The 24,154-nt window shown below is 37.5% G+C and overlaps 1 protein-coding gene across 1 annotated transcript; it reads right to left on the bottom strand.

Annotated features, from left to right (window-relative positions):
• Window positions 1-317: 317 nt before the first annotated feature.
• Window positions 318-22,089, bottom strand: LOC128735988 (uncharacterized). Its single transcript, XM_053830474.1, has 4 exons — window positions 21,329-22,089; window positions 11,862-11,910; window positions 10,817-11,790; window positions 318-982 (listed from the first exon to the last, which is right to left on the bottom strand). Exons 1-3 carry the CDS (start codon window positions 22,087-22,089, stop codon window positions 10,861-10,863), a joined length of 1,740 nt encoding a protein of 579 aa, XP_053686449.1. The 3' UTR covers window positions 318-982; window positions 10,817-10,860.
• Window positions 22,090-24,154: the final 2,065 nt, after the last annotated feature.

The following is a 24,154-nucleotide window of genomic DNA, read 5'->3' as shown; positions in this document are numbered from 1 at the left end:
TTACGCGAATTTCGGGATTTTCGCAGAACGCACCTTTTGCGTAAAAAGTGACTTGACTATACAATATTGCCACGTAGCGCCACTTATATTGCTTACTGTTAAATAAGTTTCTTGGAGAAGATAAAATAGCATGGAATTGCTATTTCCTGGTCAAACGACCAGTTTGTTGCGGAACGGTTCAATTTGGACAATGTCTTCAGGAACGCTATACATAGGTATTCTAGCTATAGATACTATCTTCTCTTTCTTTCTAATTACATTTACTCCATTTGAGTGACATTGACAGATAATCTTTATTTCAATTCTGAAATTCTCGTTATTCTACATTCGGGCACTTTAAACTTAAGAGTGTATAAACTCGTATAAAATAACTCAATGACTGAGGTTTCATTCAGTTGCAAACAATGACCGTAAATGTATAAAAATAAGTAAAATTTTGTTATGTATCTTTTCATTTTCTTTACTTTCGCTTTACGTGTTCATTTCAGGAACCCGAGAATAGAAATATATTAGTTTACAAGCAAGCGATATAACAAAACAAATGAAGAGCATTACGTCCTAATACTCAGTATCAATAACTTAAAGATCTAATCAGTTTATAATAATTCAATTATTTGTTGAATTTCACTCAATCTTAAAATAAATCGAATCTTACTCATTTTTCTGTTGCTTTTTTCTTAGCGTATATGAAAACGCCCAATAATTATCTTAAAAATATGGCCTGTAAAAGCTAGCGTTATCATCGACATCACTTATCTTATGCATAAATCATTTTATTTTAAATGAAATGGGAATGGAATTTATAATTTCCGCAAAATTTCAGCAATACACTATTAATATGAGTAGAAACAAGCGTTACTTCTTAAGTCTCTATGATACGGCTTACTATCTTACATTTCGTTATCAGATGTGTATGTTAGCTGTAAATGCTATACAGCCCTTGTGACAATATTAATCAAGTCATAGTCCTTAGTTCATCGTGCTAAAAATAGATAAATATTAAAAGCTTAAACACCGTCAATATGAAACAAATATATTAAAACTGTATTAAAAATAGTTTTATGTATTGTACTTTGAATATCTCGTGCTTGTTTTACTTATTTTATACATCGCACGTATATTAAACTTAGGCATATTTTTACTGATTTACAACATTGGTTTATTACAACCAATGTTGCAATAATGTTGATTTTACATGAAATGATTAATAACACGGTGTTACACGGAAAAAATACTTCTCAAATGACCTAGTGTACGTTGTTAGTCACATCTAGTACATCATAAAAACACATTTGAAATCTTCCTAACACCCTCAAAATTTCAATGTATAAAAAACTTAAAATTGAATGGAAAATTATTGAGTTATTCATGATAGTATGTGTCCACCTAGCCAAAAAACGTTTTTTTGCAATAACTTGAAATTTTGGGGGTGCTAGGATGATGTCATATGTGTTTTTATGATGTACTAGGTGTGACTAACAACGTATACTAGGTCACTTGCAAAGTATATTAAAAAAATTTTTTTTGTCACACCGTGTAACAATAACCACACCTATATTCAGTATTGCGGCAGACGGAATTCATCGTCGCTTTCATTTTCTAATGTTCGTATGACTAAAGAAATGACATTGGTAAAGAATCTGACTAAAGAAATGACATTGGAATTTGGAACTCATTTTCGGTTCGTCGAGACCAAGTGCGCATGAATCTCGATGAAAACTTCTGAATCTTCTGCTCGAAAACTTGCGGAGTATCAGACGATGAACGCGGCAGAAAATATTGACTGCAAGCAAACGGCAACAAATGTCATCGTATCATCATGAAATTGATCCGTGCTGCCTAACGAAAACACCAGGCAATCACCCGCTTACGAAAATTTCGGATGCCTGGCAGAAATCGAACAGAACCCGTCTTCATTTTTCGCCCGATTCTCTTTATGTCAAATGTGACACTTTGAGGCGGGAGAAAAGCGATTCATCAGTTTTGCACAGGGGCTTGCGATGGATGCCATGTTTTTGTTGCCAACATCTCAGCACATCTCGACAAGGTTGGCAGCAAATCTACCTGTCAGACGGGCGCTATTTCTTGCATTTCTTGAAATAGCGCCCTTCGTTAAGTCGACTGTCAAACACCGTTCGTTAAGATAGGGATAGCACCCCGCTGGTTTTGCAGTTTCGGACAAAAGGTAAGAGAATAATATGGAACATGACAAAGCAGGTATAATTTAATTGTTAACCTGTTTATTGCAGGCTTCGTGCTGCTGCAGTCCGCTGCTGCTACCCTACAAAAAAGGAGGGAAAGCTGAATTGGTGCAAACCCGGTTTTTATTCGAAACCTCTGGCAGAAATCGAACAGAAATCCGGCAGAAAAACCGAGGCGAAATTTTTGCCCGAATCGGATGTGTCATTTCTGCTAGTTTTCACGGGTGACTGCGGCCAGAAATCCGGCAGAATGTCTGGCAGAAAAAGTTTTTCGCTGCCAGATTTTTGTTTGATATCTGCCGGACGCGCCTAAGCGGGCAAGTTTGTAGCGTACAGTTAAAAAAATCGCCTACATGTAGCGCTCGAAAAAAATATTGTTAGAACTTGTTCGAGCAACATTGAACAGAGTAACGCACAACAGTCATCGTTGAGTAAATTAGATTTAATGATGACAGGTGGCTGCGAGTAACTGAGCTCCAATGTCATTTCTTTAGTCAGATTCTTTAGTTTTGACGAACCGAAAATGAGCTCCAGTGTCATTTCTTTAGTCAGATTCTTTAGACCGTATAAATAAGAGTTAGAGCAAATGTTCCCATACGATTTAAACGGGAAAAGCAAAGTAAACTGTTTTATTCATACGGCCTATTGTTGTTTCAAATTGCTTGACTGCTTGACTTGACAGCTTGATTTAACTGCTCGATTTTACTGCTCAACTTCACTGCTCGACTTTACCATTCGACCCGACTGCTCGATTCAATTGCAAGACTGGACTATTCGAAGGAGAGATGTACCCAGGTAACCAATAAGCATTAACATAAGCAGCAAATCAGCCGCTTATTAGCATATCTGGCATTTCGTACTGCACGTTGTTGTATATTAACTTTTTGACTGCATAGGTGTTGTAAATTGGCATCCACAATTCTATTCAAATTCTTCGTGTCGGCAATTAGCTGCAAATTAGCATTTTCAGCACTATAAGAAAGTTAGCAGTAAAGTAGCCGTATATTTTGCTAAAATGGCATTTAAGTAGCATTCAATGCCACTTAAATGCTTATTGGCTTGCATTTGAATAGTATCCAGCTTTCCACGAGCGATAATGGCGGATATTGAGCACAAGTGGGCACAATCTTTTGACATGCATTGGAGGAGCGTCGAGTTCGCCCTGACGGAGTTACTATGGATACATTTATGATTGTTTGTTCGAGTGTAAAAATGTAAACATTGTTTAATTTTGCAGATCAGTTAAAAGGAACATAATGGAACGGACAAGAAGTTTTATGGATTGTGGCTTCGAAGTTTTCGCAAACTTCAGGGAGAATGTCCAAATACGCAACGAAAAGTTTCTTATCAAGTCGAGACGCTGTTTGAGAGCAAACTTAACAACGGCTCGACCAACATGAAGTTAATGTTTGCGTTAATGTGTAATGTTTCGAACGTTTAATTCGCACGATTGTGAAAAAATATTCTGAGCCAGTGCCTTCAGCAAATTATGGCCGCAAACCACTGTAAAAGTTTGAAACCGTTTAGTTATGTTCCACTTCAGCTGATCTGCAAAATTAAACAATGTTTACATTGTTACGATTGTTACACTCGAACAACAAATAATCATGGATGTTTCCATAGTAACTCCGTCAGGGCGAACTCGACGCTCCTGCAATGAATGTCAAAAGATTGTGCCCAATATCCGCCATTATCGCTCGTGGAAAGCTGGATTGGTTACCTGGGTATTGCTGTTGCAGTTGAAAACCGTAATAATCGACGTGCGACATTCGGTTTTATTCTTGTTCTGTGTGTCGCAACTACGTCGCAGGTGGTGCGCTGTATAGCGCACCAATGTGCGAACACATCGCACCAAGAGCGACGTAGCACTATGGCGCAAAGCTGGCCAAAAGTCAAAAATCCAATTTCAAGTTTTTGCCATTATTATATTTTTATCATTTTCTAGAATACTTTGGGAGGTTAACTTGAAAATTCTAGCCAGTTTGAAGTTAAAATGAATTTTTGACAAATGTCTGAAGTTGAACATGTTGAAGAATGATATTTTGTTCTTCCATACAAAATGTATGGGAAACTCAACACCAATATTCAGCGATCAAGAAAGTGTGGTGGGAAACGTCAGAAAACGATCACGTTAAATGCATCTTATACGAAATTTTCTCTACTTTTCGGAAAACTAGGTGGCTTTCTGCGCTTTGCTGCGCTAAGGGAGTAATATCGATTTTTTGGCGGGTATACTAGAAGTGATTTCTTCTTGTTACATGAAGGAATGATTTTCTCTTCCATAGGAGAATTCCACGAAAGTCCCAATTAAAAATGCTCCAAGTTTGTTCAAATTTTGTGTAGCTGTTTCTTTTCGGAAAATTTAAGGCCCCTGACTTTTCACTTGACTCTTAGGGTGTCTTTTTCTGAGTTAGGGTGGTACCAAAAATCATTATTTTTGACCAATTTTCTTTCTTTAAAAATTCGTAGCTGTTGAATTACTGAACCGATTTGAATTTATTTTTATATAGCGAAGATATCTTACGATGACGCTTCGAAAAGCTAATTCCATAGTATGAACGAGTTTAGTGGATATCGCAATTTACTAAAGTTTTTTTTTGTAATAATTTTTTTATGGTCTGTGAACCACCCTAATGCATTATTATACAAGTTTTTTATGCTTTCAACGGCAAATATAAAATTTGCCATCTCAAAAACAAAAACCACTATCAAACAAGTAAAAAACGAAACTATTTTTATAAAATTTTGTGAAACACCCTAATGAGCGATCATTTTTTTCGATTTCTGATCCCAAATTTGAAATCAGTGCCCCAAAATTAGTTAAAGATGTTATACTCAGCCGATTTGAAGTAACTTTTGACTTTTGGCCAAGCTTTGTATGGAGGAGCGCCACTGTGCGTAGGTGCGACACGCAGAACAAGAATAAAACCGAATGTCGCACGTTGATTATTACGGTTTTTAACTGCAACAACAATAGTAAGTATAAAATAGTCAAATTCGATTAGTAGGCCTAGATAGGAAAATAGAAATTTAGATTCATTTTTATTGAACCTGTCATTGGAACACGCAGTGTAATATAGGGTGTTTGCAGAGTGCATATGTATTGGAGAGCTGTTGGGCAGGCAAAAGTGATAGCTCCATATAAACTATACGGACTGGGAAGGGCGAGATTTTTGAAATAATTTAATTTCTTCATTTAAAACAGAAACCATTATATGCGTTATATGTATAGCAATATTACCTGTTTACTAAATAACAAATCTATTTTCAACAAACAAGCTAAAACGCGTTAGAAATTATCAAAAATGTAACTATTAACTATGTTAGCGGGATGAAACTGAACAAATATCGATAGCCAGCAATTACTTTCGGGCAAGAAAACAATAAATTATACTAAAATCAATGCTACATTCAGTTATTTCGAACTTGGGCTATGCGGCATGCTGCATTCGAAAGCCGTATTTTTGGGTCACCGATTGAATGCTAATTCACTGAAATATTAGTTTTTTTTTCTCTTTATTATCGGAAATATTAGTTGCTAAATGTAAACATGTATATCGGGGTACGTTTCTTGCTTGATTTAAACATTAATTGTTTTGAATGGATAAATAGTTTCAGAAAAAATGATCATTTAATCCAACGCGTTTTTGCTGCATCGAATAGGAAAAGATGCAATAGGGTGTTTGCAGAGTGCAAATATATTGGAGTTCTGTTGGGCAGGCAAAAGTGACAGCTCCATATAAAACATACGGGCTGGGAAGTGCAAGATTTTTTAAATAATTTAATTATTGTCAATTGCAAGGAAAATTGTACCATCCAAAGTGCGATATCGCTCATAGAAGTGCTATTTTAGCTTAAATCGTTTCGGTATCTTCGGCGCACTTATTGCTTGGAAGATAACAGGGGGGTGGTGTCAAGCGAAAATTTCGTACCTAGCATCGAAATCATCATCCCCATAAAAAATTCCTCCTATTTAGTATTTGCAGTAGTATTTCAAAAACAACAATCCCAGTTCTTCCAATGTTCGTTCTTCATAAAAACACAAATACTCAATAGTAAAAAGCATTCAGTCTATTCATAATAAGCTAACCAAACTTGTTTTGTTTGAAGGTCATTGATAATTGTCGTAATGAATTTTTATTGTAATTAATTAAAACGAGCTTAAAGTTTCACAAGCGATTTAGTTTTATATGTAAGTCAAATTTTTTCTTCGCTGTTATTTCAATTTCTAACCAATTAAAAAAAACGCCTTAATTGAAAGTAAAAAATTTATAAAAATATTGCAAAAATTTCTTGGTCACTCTAATTTGGAAAAAATGGTAACCCTAAGAGCCAATTTTTTGGTGCATGTTAGTAACGCATCGAATATATGGAGTTTGACAAGCACACCATAGCCCTGGAAGATAACGAAAAATCAGAGGGGTTGTGTACAAGACACGTATTTATCTTTGTATATTAAAGATGCAAACGCAACACTATCAGAAGCGATTGTCATTGCTTGACTAATAGCATTTGTCCAGGCCGGTGATGCACTTCGGATGAAGTTCACTACTGCGGTGGAAGTTGTTCTCCAAATATCAGGGGTTCTAACAGCCCTCTGTCGAAGAACCTTGATTAAACATTGCCGGACATCGGCATAACAGATGTCCCGAGTCTTTTTTTAAGCTTCGGATGATAGCGGTTAGGACAATGTCCTGTTATAAGACCAGTATAAATGATTAGATCTTTCTTCGAAAACTCCAGGATTTCGCAAATCATTGAAATGTTTGGAGAGATTAACCGTTTCGACTGCCCAGCAATGAAAATGTTATTCCAATTTAATTCCAGTTTCGCACATTTCCATAATCCGTACTAAAACTCCATTTTTAAGCAGAAGAAGATAAAGCTCAGTAAAAACGCAATACATAACATAACTTGATTTGATGTTATGGTCGGGGCCACCACTGACAACATGACAATAGTCAGAAAAGTTTCAAACAATTCACTGACATCCTTTCTGCATGCATCCAATACATGGTAAACTATTATATTTGTAAGGTAAAATTGTAAGTTTTACGTCCCCAACATCCATAATTAGAGTAGGTTTTTGGACACTACGGAATAAAACGACCAATTGGAGCCCCGAAAGCGCTGAAAGCTGATATTCCGGAGTGTCTAATTTGTTATATTTCTATTTTAATCTATCTACTACCTATGACAGCAAAAAATAACCCCACTGCAATTCGGAATATCTCCGTCAAAAGCGGTACCAAATTTCACTAATATATTGTTTAGTTTATTGATGCCTCAATCTAATTCGGTTCTTTTAAAACAAGTTGAATTAAAATGGAATAAAATTGGAAGTAAATGGAGCCAAAAGTCTAATTTCAAGCACCCTAATTTTCGGCGTCGGGATTTAAAGGTTAAGCACAATGGTCGCATGTGACCTGTAGCAGGAATCAGAAAGCTTAGTTGGTGAAGGAAAGTTGTTCGAAACTAACCGGATATTTACTTTAACTTTGCACATATTGCACAATTTAGAGATGTAAACTCGTTGAACTGTAAAAAAATCAGAGGGGTTGTGTACAAGATACGACCGCATATATAGGTGACGCAGGACTACGTAAGTCTCTTTGTAGTGATAGTAGCATGTATTCATGCTTGTAATCATTCGATTCTTCATGTATACATGCTATATGCAACATATATACATGCTACATGCGTTGTATGTAACATTTATCAAAGTAGTAACATTGCATACGTTCAATTCTCAAAACATTGTGCATTTGAAAACAATTTAACAAAATCAAGAACACAAACTATTGCTTTCCTGCTACCTTACTGAAATTAAAGATTGTTTTTATTCTCCATGGTTTCCCACGTTGAAGGGATTTTACCAATTCAATCCTATTTTATCAACAGCACATCTTTTCACTACACTTCTAATGAAACGGCAAGCATGCGTATTCATACAGAGTCGTGTTGTAACCGAACACTACAGCTGTAGCACATTTTACCAACACAGATATCAAATTCGTCTAGGTTTAATCGTCTCGCAGTAAAGAATTTGCAATCTGTTGGGACAACGAACTTGTGTCATTTTTTCTGGCATACTTCCCTAACACAGACATCAAATTGGACTAGGTTTAATTGCGTTCGTAAGAAATCTGTTGGCGCAAGGGGGCTTTAACACTCTTTCTGGCGTACTTCAAATTCGCCGAGGTTTAATCGTCACGCAGTAAAGAATTTGCGATCTGTTGGGACAACGAACTTGTGTCATTTTTTCTGGCACACTTCCCTAACACAGACATCAGATTGGACTAGGTTTAATCGCGTTCGAAATCTGTTGGCACGAGGGGGCTTTGTCACTCTCTCTGGCGTACTTCCCAAGCAAGGACATCAAAATGGTCTAGGTTGAACCGCGGTGTTAAGAAATCTTGTTGAAATGAGGAAACTTTGTCACTTGTTTTGACTTACTTCCCAAGCACAGATATCAAATTGGTATAGGTTTAGATCATCGTAAAGAATCTTCCAACCAATCACGAAGCGAGAATTCTGGAAAAACATAGGTTCATTATTTTCAATTTTTCAATAGTTCAACATCAAGAGTCCATACTTTTCTACATTTGGGTCAATTCTTAGAAGATTTTCCGATCGATTGGTGTAAGAATATTGAAAATCGATCGGAAAACCGCTGAACTATTAGCGCTCAAAACCTTTCATTTTTCGTGACGCTCGCATTTTTCGATTTTTTGGAATGACACCCTATCTCAAAACTTGCTGTAAGACGTAGTCCTACGTCAAAAAATCTGCTCATCACTAAAGAATGCAACTTAATAATATTGCACTTTATTTTTTTGCCCCTTCAAATTTCGAAAATTTTTGAAGGGGGGGCGACATAAACTTTTTTTCAAATTTGTATAAGCCTTATTACTTTCCTGCTACCTTACTGAAATTAAAGATTGTTTTTATTATCCATGGTTTCCCATGTTGTAAGGATTTTACCAATTCAATCCTATTTTATCAACAGCACATCTTTTCACTACACTTCTAATGAAACGGCAAGCATGCGTATTCATACAGAGCCGTATTATAACCGAACACTACAGCTGTAGCACATTTTTCCAACACAGATATCAAATTCGCCGAGGTTTAATCGTCACGCAGTAAAGAATTTGCGATCTGTTGGGACAACGAACTTGTGTCATTTTTTCTGGCACACTTCCCTAACACAGACATCAGATTGGACTAGGTTTAATCGCGTTCGAAATCTGTTGGCATGAGGGGGCTTTGTCACTCTCTCTGGCGTACTTCCCAAGCAAGGACATCAAAATGGTCTAGGTTGAACCGCGGTGTTAAGAAATATTGTTGAAATGAGGAAACTTTGTCACTTGTTTTGACTTACTTCCCAAGCACAGATATCAAATTGGTATAGGTTTAGATCATCGTAAAGAATCTTCCAACCAATCACGAAGCGAGAATTCTGGAAAAACATAGGTTCATTATTTTCAATTTTTCAATAGTTCAACATCAAGAGTCCATACTTTTCTACATTTGGGTCAATTCTTAGAAGATTTTCCGATCGATTGGTGTAAGAATATTGAAAATCGATCGGAAAACCGCTGAGCTATTAGCGCTCAAAACCTTTCATTTTTCGTGACGCTCGCATTTTTCGATTTTTTGGAATGACACCCTATCTCAAAACTTGCCGTAAGACGTAGTCCTACGTCAAAAGTGCGCCGAAGATACCGAAACGATTTAAGCTAAAATAGCACTTTTATGAGCGATATCGCACTTCGGATGGAACAATTTTCCTTGCAATTGACAATACTTAATTTAAAACAGAAATTATAAATTACTTCTTACATATAGCAAGGCAATACATTTGTTCACTAAAAAACAAATTTATTTTCAACAAACAAGCTAAGACACGGTAGCAATGATAAAGAAATGTAACTATGACCTATGTTAGCGGGATAAAACTAAACAAATGTCGATAACCAGCAGTTGCTTTCGGCTAAGAAAGTAGTTTAATAAGCTAAAATAAATGTTATATTCAAATTGACCTCGGACGTATAATGCTTCCGAAAGCAGTATATTTGGGACACCGATTTAACGCGAATTCATTGAAACACTAGTTACCAAATGTCAGGCATATAGTTCAGGGTACATTTGCCGGTTGCTTTAACTATTAATTGGTTGAAATTCATGAATAATTTTAGTAAAATGATCATTTTATCTAACACATTTTTACTGCATTGAATAGGAAAACATGCAATGTGTGCCCAACAGATGTCTTGCATGTGTGTGTAGCAAAAGCCCTATTTTATAGACTGCTATTCACACATATTCCCTTTCATTGCAACTTACACATACATTGAAATGTGTATCCCATATCTGCGAATCTATTTTCGCTTTTGTCTTTATCATATTTTAATAATTTTTAAGATTACTTAGAAAACTTAATTGAACCCCCCATCCCCCCCAATCGAATAACTTTTCCGAGAGTCCACAGTACTTCTAAAGTTAAATTTTCATTAGCATATCCTCATAGTAAATGTGGCTACATAACATTAAATTCAGAGATTTTTTGAACAGTTAAAAATTGAAACATTTTTAAAAAGTTATCTACCTACCAGCACTTTTATAGCATGTTTGAATATTTAATTATAAACTTCCATTACTTCTTGTGAAATTCTTCGGTACACAATTTGCAGCTCCACGATCCTTCTGGAGGGGAAACCAGCGGTGGGGACAAACAGTACATGTGATATCCACGATCACAATCATCACAAAATAGAAGCTGGTCATCATTGTCCGAGGTACCGCAAATTGTGCAATATTTACATTCGATACACTGCCAACGGTATTTTCGAACGGAGATAATCATATTGGCTGTAAATTGCAGACACGTCGGATGTCCTGATCGTCCGCAATCGGAACACGAAACGAGATCCTCGGGTTCAAAAGTTTTCTTGTTTTCACGGGCATCACCAAGACAAAAATCACAATATGGTGAAGGTAGAGCCCGATTTTTTTCTTGAAACGGAATAGGCGAGGCATTAGGCACCGTTATTGACATTGCGTTTAATGAAGTACCAGCTTTATTTATGCTCTTTTCTTCAAGCTCTTCAGTAGTTTTATTTTCTGGTACCAAAATAGGCATTGCAGGCTCCTCTGGAAGAGTTAATGGAGACGAACCAGTTCGTGGAACTAAAACAGGTAGCGTCTGCGCTCGATTTTTTTTTGCAGGATTATCAGCCAATTCTTTAGTGGTTGGGTTCTCTCCAACACCTTGTGATTTTCGCCCACGACCACGACCGGTACCACGGCCTCTACGTGGAGTAATGGGATCAATAATGTTTGATTTACTTTTAACGGAATTGGATCCACCTTTACCACTTTTGCCCCGTCGCTTACGACTACTATAACTTTCCTCAAAGTCACAATCCGAATCTGGCAAATCATGATCGTCGTAGGACTCTACTTCATGCATATCCATTTCGTCATAATACCAATCTTTTCCAGTCTCATCTTTGTGCTCTTTAGTTTCAGTTTCGACACAGGTGGTTGCAGAATCTAAGTTTGAATTTTCTGAATCATATGTACTCTGTAGGTGCCCAAACGGTCTGTGAGTGTAAATTGGAAATGGAGGATGTGGCTTTTGAAGTAAATACTGACGCCTAGATTTCCTCCAACGAGAAGCAGGGTAACTGTAAACTTGGCCTTCCTTCAAACCGGGAATTCTCTGTCGCGCCTTCATAAACAAAGTGGAATGATATTGGGCGACTCCCGTTTGTGGGTCCAGAAACGGCATTCGCAGGCGTCTTTCAATACATAATCGAGTGTTAAAAGTTTCACTATTCTCTATCACTTCTTTGTAAGCCGAATCATTTAAAAAATTCTCTATTTTGTCAAGATTTTGTATTTTAATTTCATGAAAATTAATTGAATTGACCGACGCCATTGCTAATACAGACTGACACTTGGGATGTGCGATCTGTGAGTCTGGCGAAACTTTATTATCAATATCAGAAGCATCAGAAGCAAGTTAAATTATCGATATAATATACCCATAAAATACACCGAAAAAAATACACAGGCTCGATAAAAGTGGGAAATCAAACAAAAAATTCTCTTCACTGAAAAATAAAACAAACCAAATTTGAGTTCCTTTTACTCAATTCGGACTAACACTGAAACATGTCAAAATTAGGTGAAGTGCATTGTAGCCAAAAATAGGTAATCGAATCTGAACAATAAATTGCGTAAAAAGCAACCAAAAGTAGGTTATCGAACCTGAACCATAAATTGCGTAAAAAGCAACCAAAAGTAAGTTATCGAACCTGAACCATGAATTGCGTACCCAGTAAACCATTTGGTTTGTATATCTCGATTGCAACTGAGGTATACGAAATCATATCTGAACGAAAAAGTTATATTTCACGCCATATAAGAACATATATGTACCAAAGTGGAGGCGATATACGTGCGAAAGTTTTGACAACTATTTGTAATTCTATTTTGCGCAGTTTTTATAACACGCAACTAAATACTCCTGAATATATGATTAAGATATAATTAAATATTGCAATTGTCTATGCTGCTTCATAATTCACAGTCATGAATTGTATATGAAGACACGCACGACTGCAAAACAACTTATTGTTCACTTCGATTTGACATACTCTAACCATTATACAATTCCAATGTGAAATTGACATGAAAACGATTTATTGTGAACTTTCTATTACGATTTTGTGTTATCTGGGTAAAAAGCACCCAAAAGTAAGTAATCGTACCTGAACAATAAATTGCATAAAAAGGACCCAAAAATAAGTTATAGCACCTGAACAATAAATTGCGTCAAAAGTACCCAAAACTAGGTAATCGCACCTCAGCAATAAAATGCATCAAAAGTACCCACAGGTAAGTTGCCGGTTTGTAGTAAAATATATCTAAAAGCTCAATTCAGAATACCCAAAACAAAGTTCAACTTACCTAAACCAAATTTTGATTATTTTTACAAAAAGAAGGCAAAAATACGGAATTTATCTAAAAACGAATTTGCTTATTTAAATTGGGATTTATTAGGGACAGACTGTCCGGTGGATAATACACGGTCTAAGTGTCATTTCCCGTAATTTCCTCCTGATTCGTACGCGCTAAGTAACTATACACACTCGTGTACAGTAGAGATGGTCGGGTCGGGTCATAAATTATTGGTTTCTATTCCGATTTCCAAAAAATTTCGAACCTCGGAATAGTTATAAGTTTAGCTGTCTTTAACACTAAATATACCGTGAAGCAGAGCTGCCACAAATACAGATATTTGTGCATGCATAAATTTGGGACCCATCAATTATTTCACTTGCTGTGATTTCTGGCTCTACTAATGTTCCTGAATTTTAAAGTACTTCATAAACTATTTATGTTATTTAAAAGATTAGATCGAGAAAATAAAATAATCCGGAGAAAATGGTAGGGTCCCAAATTTATGCATGCACAAATATCTGTATTTGAAGATAGAATTAACAAAAGAGCGAATGTCGCAAGCGTAAACAAACCGAGTGAGGGTTGATTTTCCTATGCTGGTCCAGCAAAAAGTAACTCTCACCCGTTTTGTTTACATTTGCGACATTCGCCCTTTTGTTAATTCTATCTAGAATTTATGGCAGCTCTGCGCAGATGTAAACAAAACGAGTGAGAGTTATATTTTGCTGGAGCAGCATAGGAAAATCAACTCTCACTCGGTTTGTTTACGCCTGCGACATTCGCCCCTTTGGTGGTTCTATCTTCAATTCTGCTTTTATTAGAAAACTAGCTGACCCGACAAACTTCGTATTGCCACAAATTAACCTGTGTTGTACATAAATCATGAATCTTTGTCACTTCTCGAGTTTTGCAAGCCCCCCAGTGGGCGGCGCTTCCGACGGCGGGTCACCGGCAACACTCGCGACCGGCTCGTCCTGAATGATCTAGTGTTACTATAGATAGTTTTTGTGGTCTTGTTATTGATTAATGTTTTATGGAAGAGTCTCGAATTTCTCGAGTTGGATTAGTTTTTGAGTTTCGCAAAAATTTCTGTTTTATTTGTATGAGAGTCCATATCCCCCTACCACAGGGGTGAGAGGTCTCTAACTATCATAAAATAAATTCAAGACTCAAAAATCTCCTACATGCTAAATTTGGTTCCATTTGCTTGATTAGTACTCAAATTATAAGGAAATTTGTATTTCATTTGTATGGGAGCCCACCCTCTTAAAAGGGAAAGGGGTCGTAATACACCACAGAAAAAAAATTCTGCCATCTAAAACTCTCACATGCCAAATTTGGTTCCATTTGCTTGATTAGTTCTAAAGTTATGAGCAAATTTGTATTTCGTTTGAATGGGAGCCCCCCCCCTCCTAAAAAGGTAAGAAGTCCTAATTCATCATGGGAAAAATGGTTGCCTCCAAAAACACCCACATGCCAAATATGGTTCCATTTGCTTGATTAGTTCTCGAATTATGAGGAAATTTGTATTTCATTTGTGTAGAAGCCCCCCCTCTTGAAGTGTGGAAGGATCCTAATTCACCGTAGAAAATATTTTTGCCTCCAAAAACCTCCACATGCCGAATTTGGTTCTATTTGCTTGATTAGTTCTCGAGTTATGGGGAAATTTGTATTTCATTTGTATTGGAGCCCCCCTCCTAATGTGGGAAGAGGTCCTAATTCATCACAGAAAAAATTCTTGCCTCCAAAAACACCTACACGCCAAATTTGGTTCCATTTGCTGGATTAGTTCTCGAGTTATGAGGAAATTTGTATTTCGTTTGTATAGGACTCCCCCTCCTAAAGTGGGGAGGGGTCCCAATTCATCATTGAAAAAAAATTGTCTCCAAAAACACACACATGCCAAATTTGGTTCAATTCGCTTGATTAGTTCTCGAGTTATGAGGAAATTTGTATTTCATTTGTACAGGAGCCCCTCCTCTTAAAGTGGGGAGGGGTCCTAATTCACCATAGAAAATTTTCTTGCTCTCGAAAACCTTCACATGCCAAATTTGGTTGCATTTGCTTGATTAGTTCTCGAGTTATGAGGAAATTTGTATGGAAGTCCCCCCTCTTAAAGGGGAGAGGAGTTATAATTCCTCTTATAAAGAGGGGAGGGGTCTCAATTCACCATAGAATAAATTCTTGTCACCAAAAAAAACACCCACATGCCAAATGTTGTTCTATGTGCTTGATTAGTTCTCGAGTTAGGAGGAAATTTGTATTTCATTTGTACAGGAGCCCCCCGTCTTAGAGTGAGGAGGGGTTCTAATTCACCGTAGAAAATTTTCCTGCCCTCGAAAACCTTCACATGCCAAAGTTGGTTCCATTTGCTTGATTAGTTCTCGAGTTATGAGGAAATTTGTATGGAAGCCCCCCCTCTTAAAGGGGAGAGGAGTTACAATTCCCCTTATAAAGAGGGAGGGGTCTCAATTTACCATAGAATAAATTCTTGTCACCGAAAACACCCACATGCCAAATTTGGTTCTATTTGCTTGATTAGTTCTCGAGTTATGAGGAAATTTGTATTTCATTTGTATAGGAGCCCCCCCTCCTAAAGTGGGGAGAGGTTCTTATTCATCATAGAAAACATTCTTGCCTCCAAAAACACCTACATGTCAAATTTGGTTCCATTTGCTGGATTAGCTCTCGAGTTATAAGGAAATTTGTATTTCGTTTGTATAGGAGCCCCCCCCCCCCTCTTAAAGTGGGCAGGGATCCCAATTCATCATAGAAAAAAATTTTGTCTTCAAAAACACACACATGCCAAATTTGGTTCCATTTGCTTGATTAGTTCTCGAGTTATGAGGAAATTGGTATTTCATTTGTACAGGAGCCCCCCCTCTTAAAGTGAGGAGGGGTCCTAATTCAACATAGAAAATTTTCTTGCCCTCGAAAACCTTCACATGCCAAATTTGGTTCCATTTGCTTGATTAGTTCTCGAGTTATGAGGAAATTTGTATGGAAACCCCCCCTCTTAAAGGGGAGAGGAGTTATAATTCCCCTTATAAAGAGGGGAGGGGTCTCAAATTACCCTAGAATAAATTCTTGTCACCGAAAACACCCACATGCCAAATTTGGTTCTATTTGCTTGATTAGTTCTCGAGTTATGCAGAAATTTGTGCTTCATTTGTATGGGACCCCCCCCTCTTAGTGGGGGGAGGGGTCTCTAACCATCACTAAAACCTTTCCTGGCCCCAAAAACCTCTACATGCAAATTTTCACGCCGATTGGTTCAGTAGTTTTTGATTCTATAAGGAACACAGGACAGACAGACAGACAGACAGACAGACAGACAGACAGAAATCCTTCTTTATAGGTATAGATATATTTAAAACATAATACAAAGTTTGGTCCTCTACTATTTCTGTTTTTATCGAGAAAAATATTATTGTGACATTTGCCCCTATTTAGACTACCCCGATTTACACGATTATCACAGTCGAATCTCGCACACGATTTCGCTCAAAGAAAATGAAATGAAAACAGAAGGGGAAGAAGGAAAAAGAAGTCAAACTCATTAGTAGATCAAACTAGAAGCCACTCTAGTGTCAGATTAACAGTGCAAAATGCGGTACGTTGCATTAAATGATTATCCGGTCTTGTCGCGAAAAATATTCGTAGAGTAAAGTCGGTATGTTTAGTGTTAAAATCAATCCCTTTTGTGTTTGCTACCTTTAAACTAAGGTACTGGTCCCCGCTTAGGCGCGCCCGGCAGAAATCGAACAAAAAACTGGCAGCGAAAAACTTTTTCTTCCAGACATCCCGCTTACGAAAAAGTCGGATGCCTGGCAGAAATCGAACAGAACCAATATGGCGCCGGCTGAATTTGACATTCAGAACCGGTTCATCTTCTTCGTTTTTAGCTCTACTCTCTTTATGTCAGAACAAGTGACAAGAGATGACACGCGCTGCTCGTTGCAGTTTCCGATTCTAGGTAAGGAAATTACAAATTCATATCTGCAAACTTCAGTTTTTGTTCGTATAGCCACACTAAACAAATCAAACAATCTGCATCTATAACTAATCACAAGAATGTTTGTTTTGTTTAGTGTGATACATTTATAACCAGACCTTTTTTTCAAAAAATTGTTTCCAGTGCCGGTGTTCTTTTGTGCGCCATTTATGTGCTTTATGTGTGTGTGCTTATGATAATGTAAATAAATGTAAATAAATTTATTTACATTATCATAAGCACACACACATAAAGCACATAAATGGCGCACAAAAGAACACCGGCACTGGAAACAATTTTCTGAAAAAAAGGTCTGGTTATAAATGTATCACACTAAACAAAACAAACATTTTTGTGATTAGTTATAGATGCAGATTGTTTGATTTGTTTAGTGTGGCTATACGAACAAAAACTGAAGTTTGCAGATATGAATTTGTAATTTCCTTACCTAGAATCGGAAACTGCAACGAGCAGCGCGTGTCATCTCTTGTCACCAGGGATGCCACATATAATTCTGTGTTTTGTGTTGGAAAAATCTGACAATCTGTACGGCAAGGAAAAATATCTGTGCAAAAATCTGTCAATGCAAAACAATGGGAGTGAAAGAGATAGAGAGTCATTTTGCTGACTATTTCCGTCTCTTTCACTCACATGTAAAAGCTCAAAAATCTGTTTAATCTGTGTAATTTGGCGAAAATCTGTATTCTGTGCATACAGATTCTGTACAGGCGATTTCTTTCAAATATCTGTTAAACACAGAATAATCTGTGCATGTGGCAACCCTGCTTGTCACTTGTTCTGACATAAAGAGAGTAGAGCGAAAAACGAATAGACCTTTCCATTCTTATGTGTGTTGGTGCTTGAAAATGAGGCAAATAAGCATCAGCCCTTTACCAAAATGAGGCAAATATCATGTATATACACGCGTTTTTCGTGCTCGCTGTGTGGGTGGTTGAGCTGTCAGAAAGCTCTATAAGATGAACCGGTTCTGAATGTCAAATTCAGCCGGCGCCATATTGGTTCTGTTCGATTTCTGCCAGGCATCCGACTTTTTCGTAAGCGGGGATCAGAGCTGCCATAAATACAGATATTTGTTCATGCATAAATTTGAGACCCTACCATTTTCTCCGGATTATTTTATTTTCTCGATCTAATCTTTTATTGCTCTTTGCATTGAAAGTTGGATTTTGAACACACTTGTCCAGTCACACATTTTGTAGGTGAGAAAAGTTGCCAAAATTTCGTGGGAAAAAACCATGAATCTTGGTTGATTTCTATTTAAATTCTAATGCTTACGTAGAGTTGTTATCGACGCAAAGAATAATATAAAAATAGTTTCTAAATACATAATTCCACGCATAATTCATAACTTGAATAAATATGCAGCATATATGAAATAAATGAAAAATTAAATATTGTGCTTTGCAGCTGTACCTGGATTAATCCAGATTATTTTCTCTAATGCCAATGTATATGACAAAACAAAACAGCAACATTGCAGTTGTCACTCTTTCTCTTTCTCACTCACAGCATTCGCATTGTCGCACTTTTTGTGCCAGTCGCACTTTTAGACTGCGGTGTCCAGTAAGGTGCAAAATGCGGGATACTATTTGCTTTCCCTACAACTGGTACTGGCGCCACTGCTAAATCAAATGTCAGCTCAGATGGGAGAGTTGTAATGATGGGAAATGTCGGTCAAAATCTATAACGATTATTGATAAAGTTTCGTTATCGTTAATAATTAATAACGATAATATGGCAATATAAGCAAAAATACGTAAGAAATAGAACAAAAATGTTAAAATAATAACAAATCAAGAAGATTTCACTTTAAACCCTCCAATTTTTGATATTCTTCCATGACGATAAAGTTTGATGGTATTATCGATATAAGATTACTAGCGATATTATCAGTAGCACACTTTTCATCACAGTTTTGAAGGTTGCACTTAATAACTGTGCAGTCCAATTGAGTGTGAAGAGCGCAATAAATAACATAAATGAAGATAGAATTAACTAAAGGGCGAATGTCGCAAGCGTAAACAAACCGAATGAGGGTTGATTTTCCTATCATGCTGGTCCAGCAAAAAGTAACTCTCACTCGTTTTGTTTACATTTGCGACATTCGCCCTTTTGTTAATTCTATCTAGAAATATAGTCTAAAGGACCAGCACCGCACCATGAGTTGCCACAAATATAGATATTTGTGCATGCATAAATTTGGGACCCATCAATTATTTCACTTGCTGTGATTTCTGGCTCAACTAATGTTCCTGAATTTTAAAGTACTTCATAAACTATAGCTTTCGGTTATTAGATACCGGTATAACATAATGAAACAACATCCAAGCATTTCAAAATAATTTCTCATGTAAATTTTTCTTTTCGCTTTTTACATGTTTTATAGAAAACTTAAGAGATACCAGTGGACCCCCGTTCGTTTGAACGATTCCTCATGCAAACTAACAGGGTTACTTTTTAATTTGAACAACTGGTAACCCGAAATATGCTGAAACCTGTGTGAACTGGCCGGCCTGCTCTTTGTTATTGTTTTGGTGCTTTGTTTTAGTTGGCAGTTGCAAGTGCGAATATTGCCTTTTCCGAACGGATTTCTATTTTAACCGTTAGGAAAACGAAATGTGAAACCGAATAAACACGCTAGGTCAGTAAAACAAATCGTGTTTATGTGCATTGTCTGCATAAACAAATGATGTCATGTTGAGAATGACGTTTGAACCATTTTTAATTTGCACGTCGTGCAAACCAACGGGGTTCAAATTAAAAAGTGTTCAGATTAAAAATGGTCAAACGAACGGGGGTCCACGGTATTCCCGCGAAAAGTAAAAGAAACGATTCTATAGTGTATACTTTAATTTTTTTGAATTTTCAATTCAGTTCCAAAAGAAATAGAAGGGAGAAAAAAAACCTAAAATTTCAAATGAATTTTAGAGCTCGAACGTTATCCAGCTTTTTACGAGCCATAATGGCGGACGTGTTCGTAATATTTGACCAGCATTTTTGACAATTCCCTAATACTTCGCACGTTTTCTTTCCGTACATTCCTTAAGTTTTACCGTGAACACGCGGAAAGAAAACGTGCGAAGTCTCTAATGAATTAGGGAATTGTCAAAAATGCTGTTTAAATATTACGAACACGTCCGCCATTTCCGCCATGAGTATACTCAGTGAGGCGAGTTAGTCAACAACATAGCTTCGCAAGACCTCACGATAAAAACAATACTGATCCTGCAGAAACTTTGATGCAGCTTGGCTATTCGCGAGTGAGTGAAGAGGTAGAAACAGATAACGAGATTACAATAATGCTCGTTACTCTGAGTAATGATCCCAGACCATTCGCTAAAGTCGACATGCTAGGAATTTCTGTGCTCGGTTTGTTAGACAGTGGAGCGGCTAGAACAGTGTTAGGAATGGTAGGAAGAAAGTTAGTCAGCATGTTAAAATTAAAAATGAAACCCACGATCGTCAGTCTCAAAACCGCCGCCGCGGATCAGATACGACAGTTGGAGCAAGTAAAACGATTATTTTTAGTAGCCAGCCCGGGGAATTTCGGAAAAACAGATCTAATCGAACACCATATTGTGCTGAAGGAGGAGTACTAAAAAGCGGATCCGGTTAGGAAAAACCCATACCCATGGAGTCCGCAGATACAAAACAAAATACATCACGCAGTGGATAACATGATACGAGACAACATCATTGAACCCTCAAACTCAGACTGGGCGTTACCAATCGTACCAGTAAAAAACGTGACAGCGAAGAAGTAAAGTTGTGCCTCGATGCTAGGAAGCTAAATGAGCGTACCAAACGTGATGCGTATCCGCTTCCGCATCAACATAGAATATTGAGCCACTTGGGTCCATTCCGATATTTATCTACAATAGATTTGACACAAGCTTTTCTACAAGTACCATTGAATCAAGATTCGAGACGGTACACTGCGTTCTCGGTACCAGGTAAATGTTTCATGATGGAATAAGACCAGTTAATTAAAACACAACCATCTTAGTTATGGAGAAATACAAGATGAAATTTATTTAAAGAAGTGTTGCCGTAACATTTTATAATACATCAAAGTTATTATTGCAAGGTATATGATTCATGACATCTTCCCTTTTTTTTCTTTTAATCAATGGGATACATTTCAAAATCAGTAAATCGTTTCGGCAGCTGCGTAGCTCTCCGAGGCCGGTCTTTCGGGGGTACCTCCGTTGATGATGAGGGTGTATATAACGGTACGGGTTCCAATGGGCTGCAAGCTGTTCCCATAGCTTGCATAGCATCTGGTTGTTCTACTGTGTTTCGGTCTTGCAATCCAGTTTGTGTTGACGGTGATAGCTTTGGTAGATTTGTTGCTGGTCTGATCATTACGTTATCTCGCCACAATCTTTGACCGCCGGCATCCACGATTGCAGAACGATCGCTAGGTATATCGACGACGGAGGCTGGTGTCCAAACTTTATCTGTTGGTTTCTTTTTAACGAAAACTGGTTGACCGATCTCCAGTGATGGTAAGACTCTAACTTTTCTATCATAGTACTGCTTGGCTCGTTGACGATTTTTCTGTATTTGCTCTTTTACTCCTTCCTGAATTTTAGATTCATATTTAGCCTCAGCCATCGGTATGTTGAAACGAGTTCTTCTGCTGAACATGCGCTGCGAGAGAGAACTATCACCACTGTTTGGAACATTTCTCCATTGCTGCAAGTTTTTCCAGAAATCTGTCTTAGTTTCGTAAGATTTCTTTAACAGTTGCTTCACTATTTTTACAGCTGCTTCAGCCTTCCCATTTGCTTGTTGGTGGTGTGGTGTAGACATAGTATGTAGGAATTCCCATTCTACAGACAACTTTCGAAACTCCGTGCTGTTGAACTGTGGTCCCCCATCTGTTGTCACATACATTGGGGATCCATAACGCGCAAAATTCTGGCGGCATTTTAGAGTTACCGTGGAAGCTGTCGCATTTTCTTGTAATTCGTCTACATCAATAAAGTCGGAAAAATGGTCTACTGTGATCAAGTAGGTTGATTTTTTTCCACCCAGTTGAACTTCGCATATATCAAGACTTATCTTCTGGTATGGGTAGCAAGGAATTTGGTGCGTTTGCATTGGCTGATTTGGCTGATTGGGGGCGTATTTAATGCATGTACTGCAATTCTGTATACACTGCCTAATATGGTCATTGATACCTGGCCAAAACACAGTATCTCGTGCCAGCTTCATCGTTGACTGTATTCCTGAATGTGATGCATGTAGTCGTTCCAAGATTTCTTTGCGAATTTTGACTGGTATGAGAATACGGTTGTTCCTGTACACGAGGCCATTTTGTGTGCTTAGTTCATCTTTGTATTTCCAGTACACTTTTAATTTTTCAGGTACATCAATCATTCTAGCTGGCCAACCTTCGACAATATATCTGATAATATGCTGAATATCCGCATCGTTTGATGATTCTTTTCGGATATGATCTAAGCGAAAATCTGAAATCGGAATGTAGTCCAGAACATTTATCTGCTCGAATTCAGCGAATGTAAAATCCATGTCGATTGTATAAATATCGTAAATGCCACGATCAGTGGGATCTCCATCTGTCATCGCTGCTCTCGATAACATATCAGCTATCACGATTTCCTTGCCGGGTTTGAATTGCAGTTTCAGTTTATACCTTTGTAGGGCCAGAAGCATCCGTTGTAAACGCATTGGTGCTTCACACAACGGTTTTTGAAAAATTTTTAACAAGGGCTGGTGATCTGTCTGTACGGTAACTTCTTTGCCAATGATATACATCTCAAATTTCCTACAAGCATAAACTATAGCGAGTGTTTCTTTCTCGATTTGTGCATATCGTCTTTCGGTTTGTGTTAACGTTTTGGATGCATAGCTTACTGGTTTGCCATCCTGCATCAGTACAGCTCCCAACCCGACGCTGCTACTATCGCATTGTATAACTGCATCCTTATTAATATCATGTATCATGCATGTAGTTGGATAAATATGTTATCATGCCTAGAAACCGAAGCAGAGCGGCGGCATCATGAGGTTGTTCCATTTCCACTATACTACGAATTTTGTCTGGGTCGGCTTTCACTCCTTCCGATGTTAAAATGTGACCAAAGAATTTGACGCTGGTTTGGCATAGCCGTATCTTGTTTTAATTCAACTTCACGTTCTTGTCCCTCATCCTTAGAAGAAAACTTTGTAGATTTTTGTTATGATCACTGTATGCTTCTTTCATGGTATCCCCACAGCCGAATATAATCACATCATCTGCTAATGCACGAACGCCTTTAAGTCCGTCGACTGCCTCTTGAAGTTTGTGCTGGAAAATTTCTGGTGCAGGGGAAATTCCAAACGGCATTCTTAACCAGCGGTACCGACCATACGGTGTCCAGAAAGTCGTGAGTCGTGAACTTTCCTCATCCAGCGTTACCTGCCAAAAACCAGATTTGGCATCAACTGTAGTAAATATTTTGGCTTTCGACAATTCTGGTAATAGCTCATTGATTGTAGGTATTTGGTAATGGGGACGTTTCAATGCGCAGTTCAACATGATTGGGTCAATGCATATTCTTATTTTGTTATTTCGTTTTACAAGAACAAGATTACTTACCCAATCAGTTGGTTCAACGACTCTGTTAATTATGTGATGCTCCTCCAATTGATCCAGTTGCTTTTTAAGTTCCGGTCGCAGAGTTATCGGAATGCGTCTCGCTGGTTGAACAACTGGCTTTATGGATGAATCTATATTCAAATGTACATCTCCGGCAAGCTGCTCTATTCCTTCGAAGACATCAGAATAACGTGATAGTATATTCCTTGCAATGCCTTCTTGTTCCTCGATTATCGATAGGCAAAAGTTAACTAGGTTTAACTTTTTACACGTATACAGCGAAAGTATCGGTATTTGTGGAAATTTCACAACATTAAAAACAGCTTTGTACTCTTTTCCTTTGTAGATAACGTCGAC

Source organism: Sabethes cyaneus, chromosome 2, assembly GCF_943734655.1.
Source record: "Sabethes cyaneus chromosome 2, idSabCyanKW18_F2, whole genome shotgun sequence".
Lineage (NCBI taxonomy): Eukaryota > Metazoa > Arthropoda > Insecta > Diptera > Culicidae > Sabethes > Sabethes cyaneus.
The sequence above is the reverse complement of the archived record's forward strand: the minus strand, read 5'-3'. Positions and strand labels throughout refer to the sequence as shown.

What these genes read in the sequence shown, in the direction of transcription:
- LOC128735988 (XM_053830474.1), bottom strand. Translation starts at nt 22,089, where the DNA reads ATGTATGTGACAACAGATGGGGGACCACAGTTCAACAGCACGGAGTTT. An exon ending in CGATTTACTGATTTTGAAAT is followed by an intron (nt 11,911 to 21,328) that starts GTATCCCATTGA and finishes CCCGGTTTGAAG; the next exon opens with GAAGGCCAAGTTTACAGTTA. An exon ending in TCGTTGGAGGAAATCTAGGC is followed by an intron (nt 11,791 to 11,861) that starts GTCAGTATTTAC and finishes GGGCACCTACAG; the next exon opens with AGTACATATGATTCAGAAAA.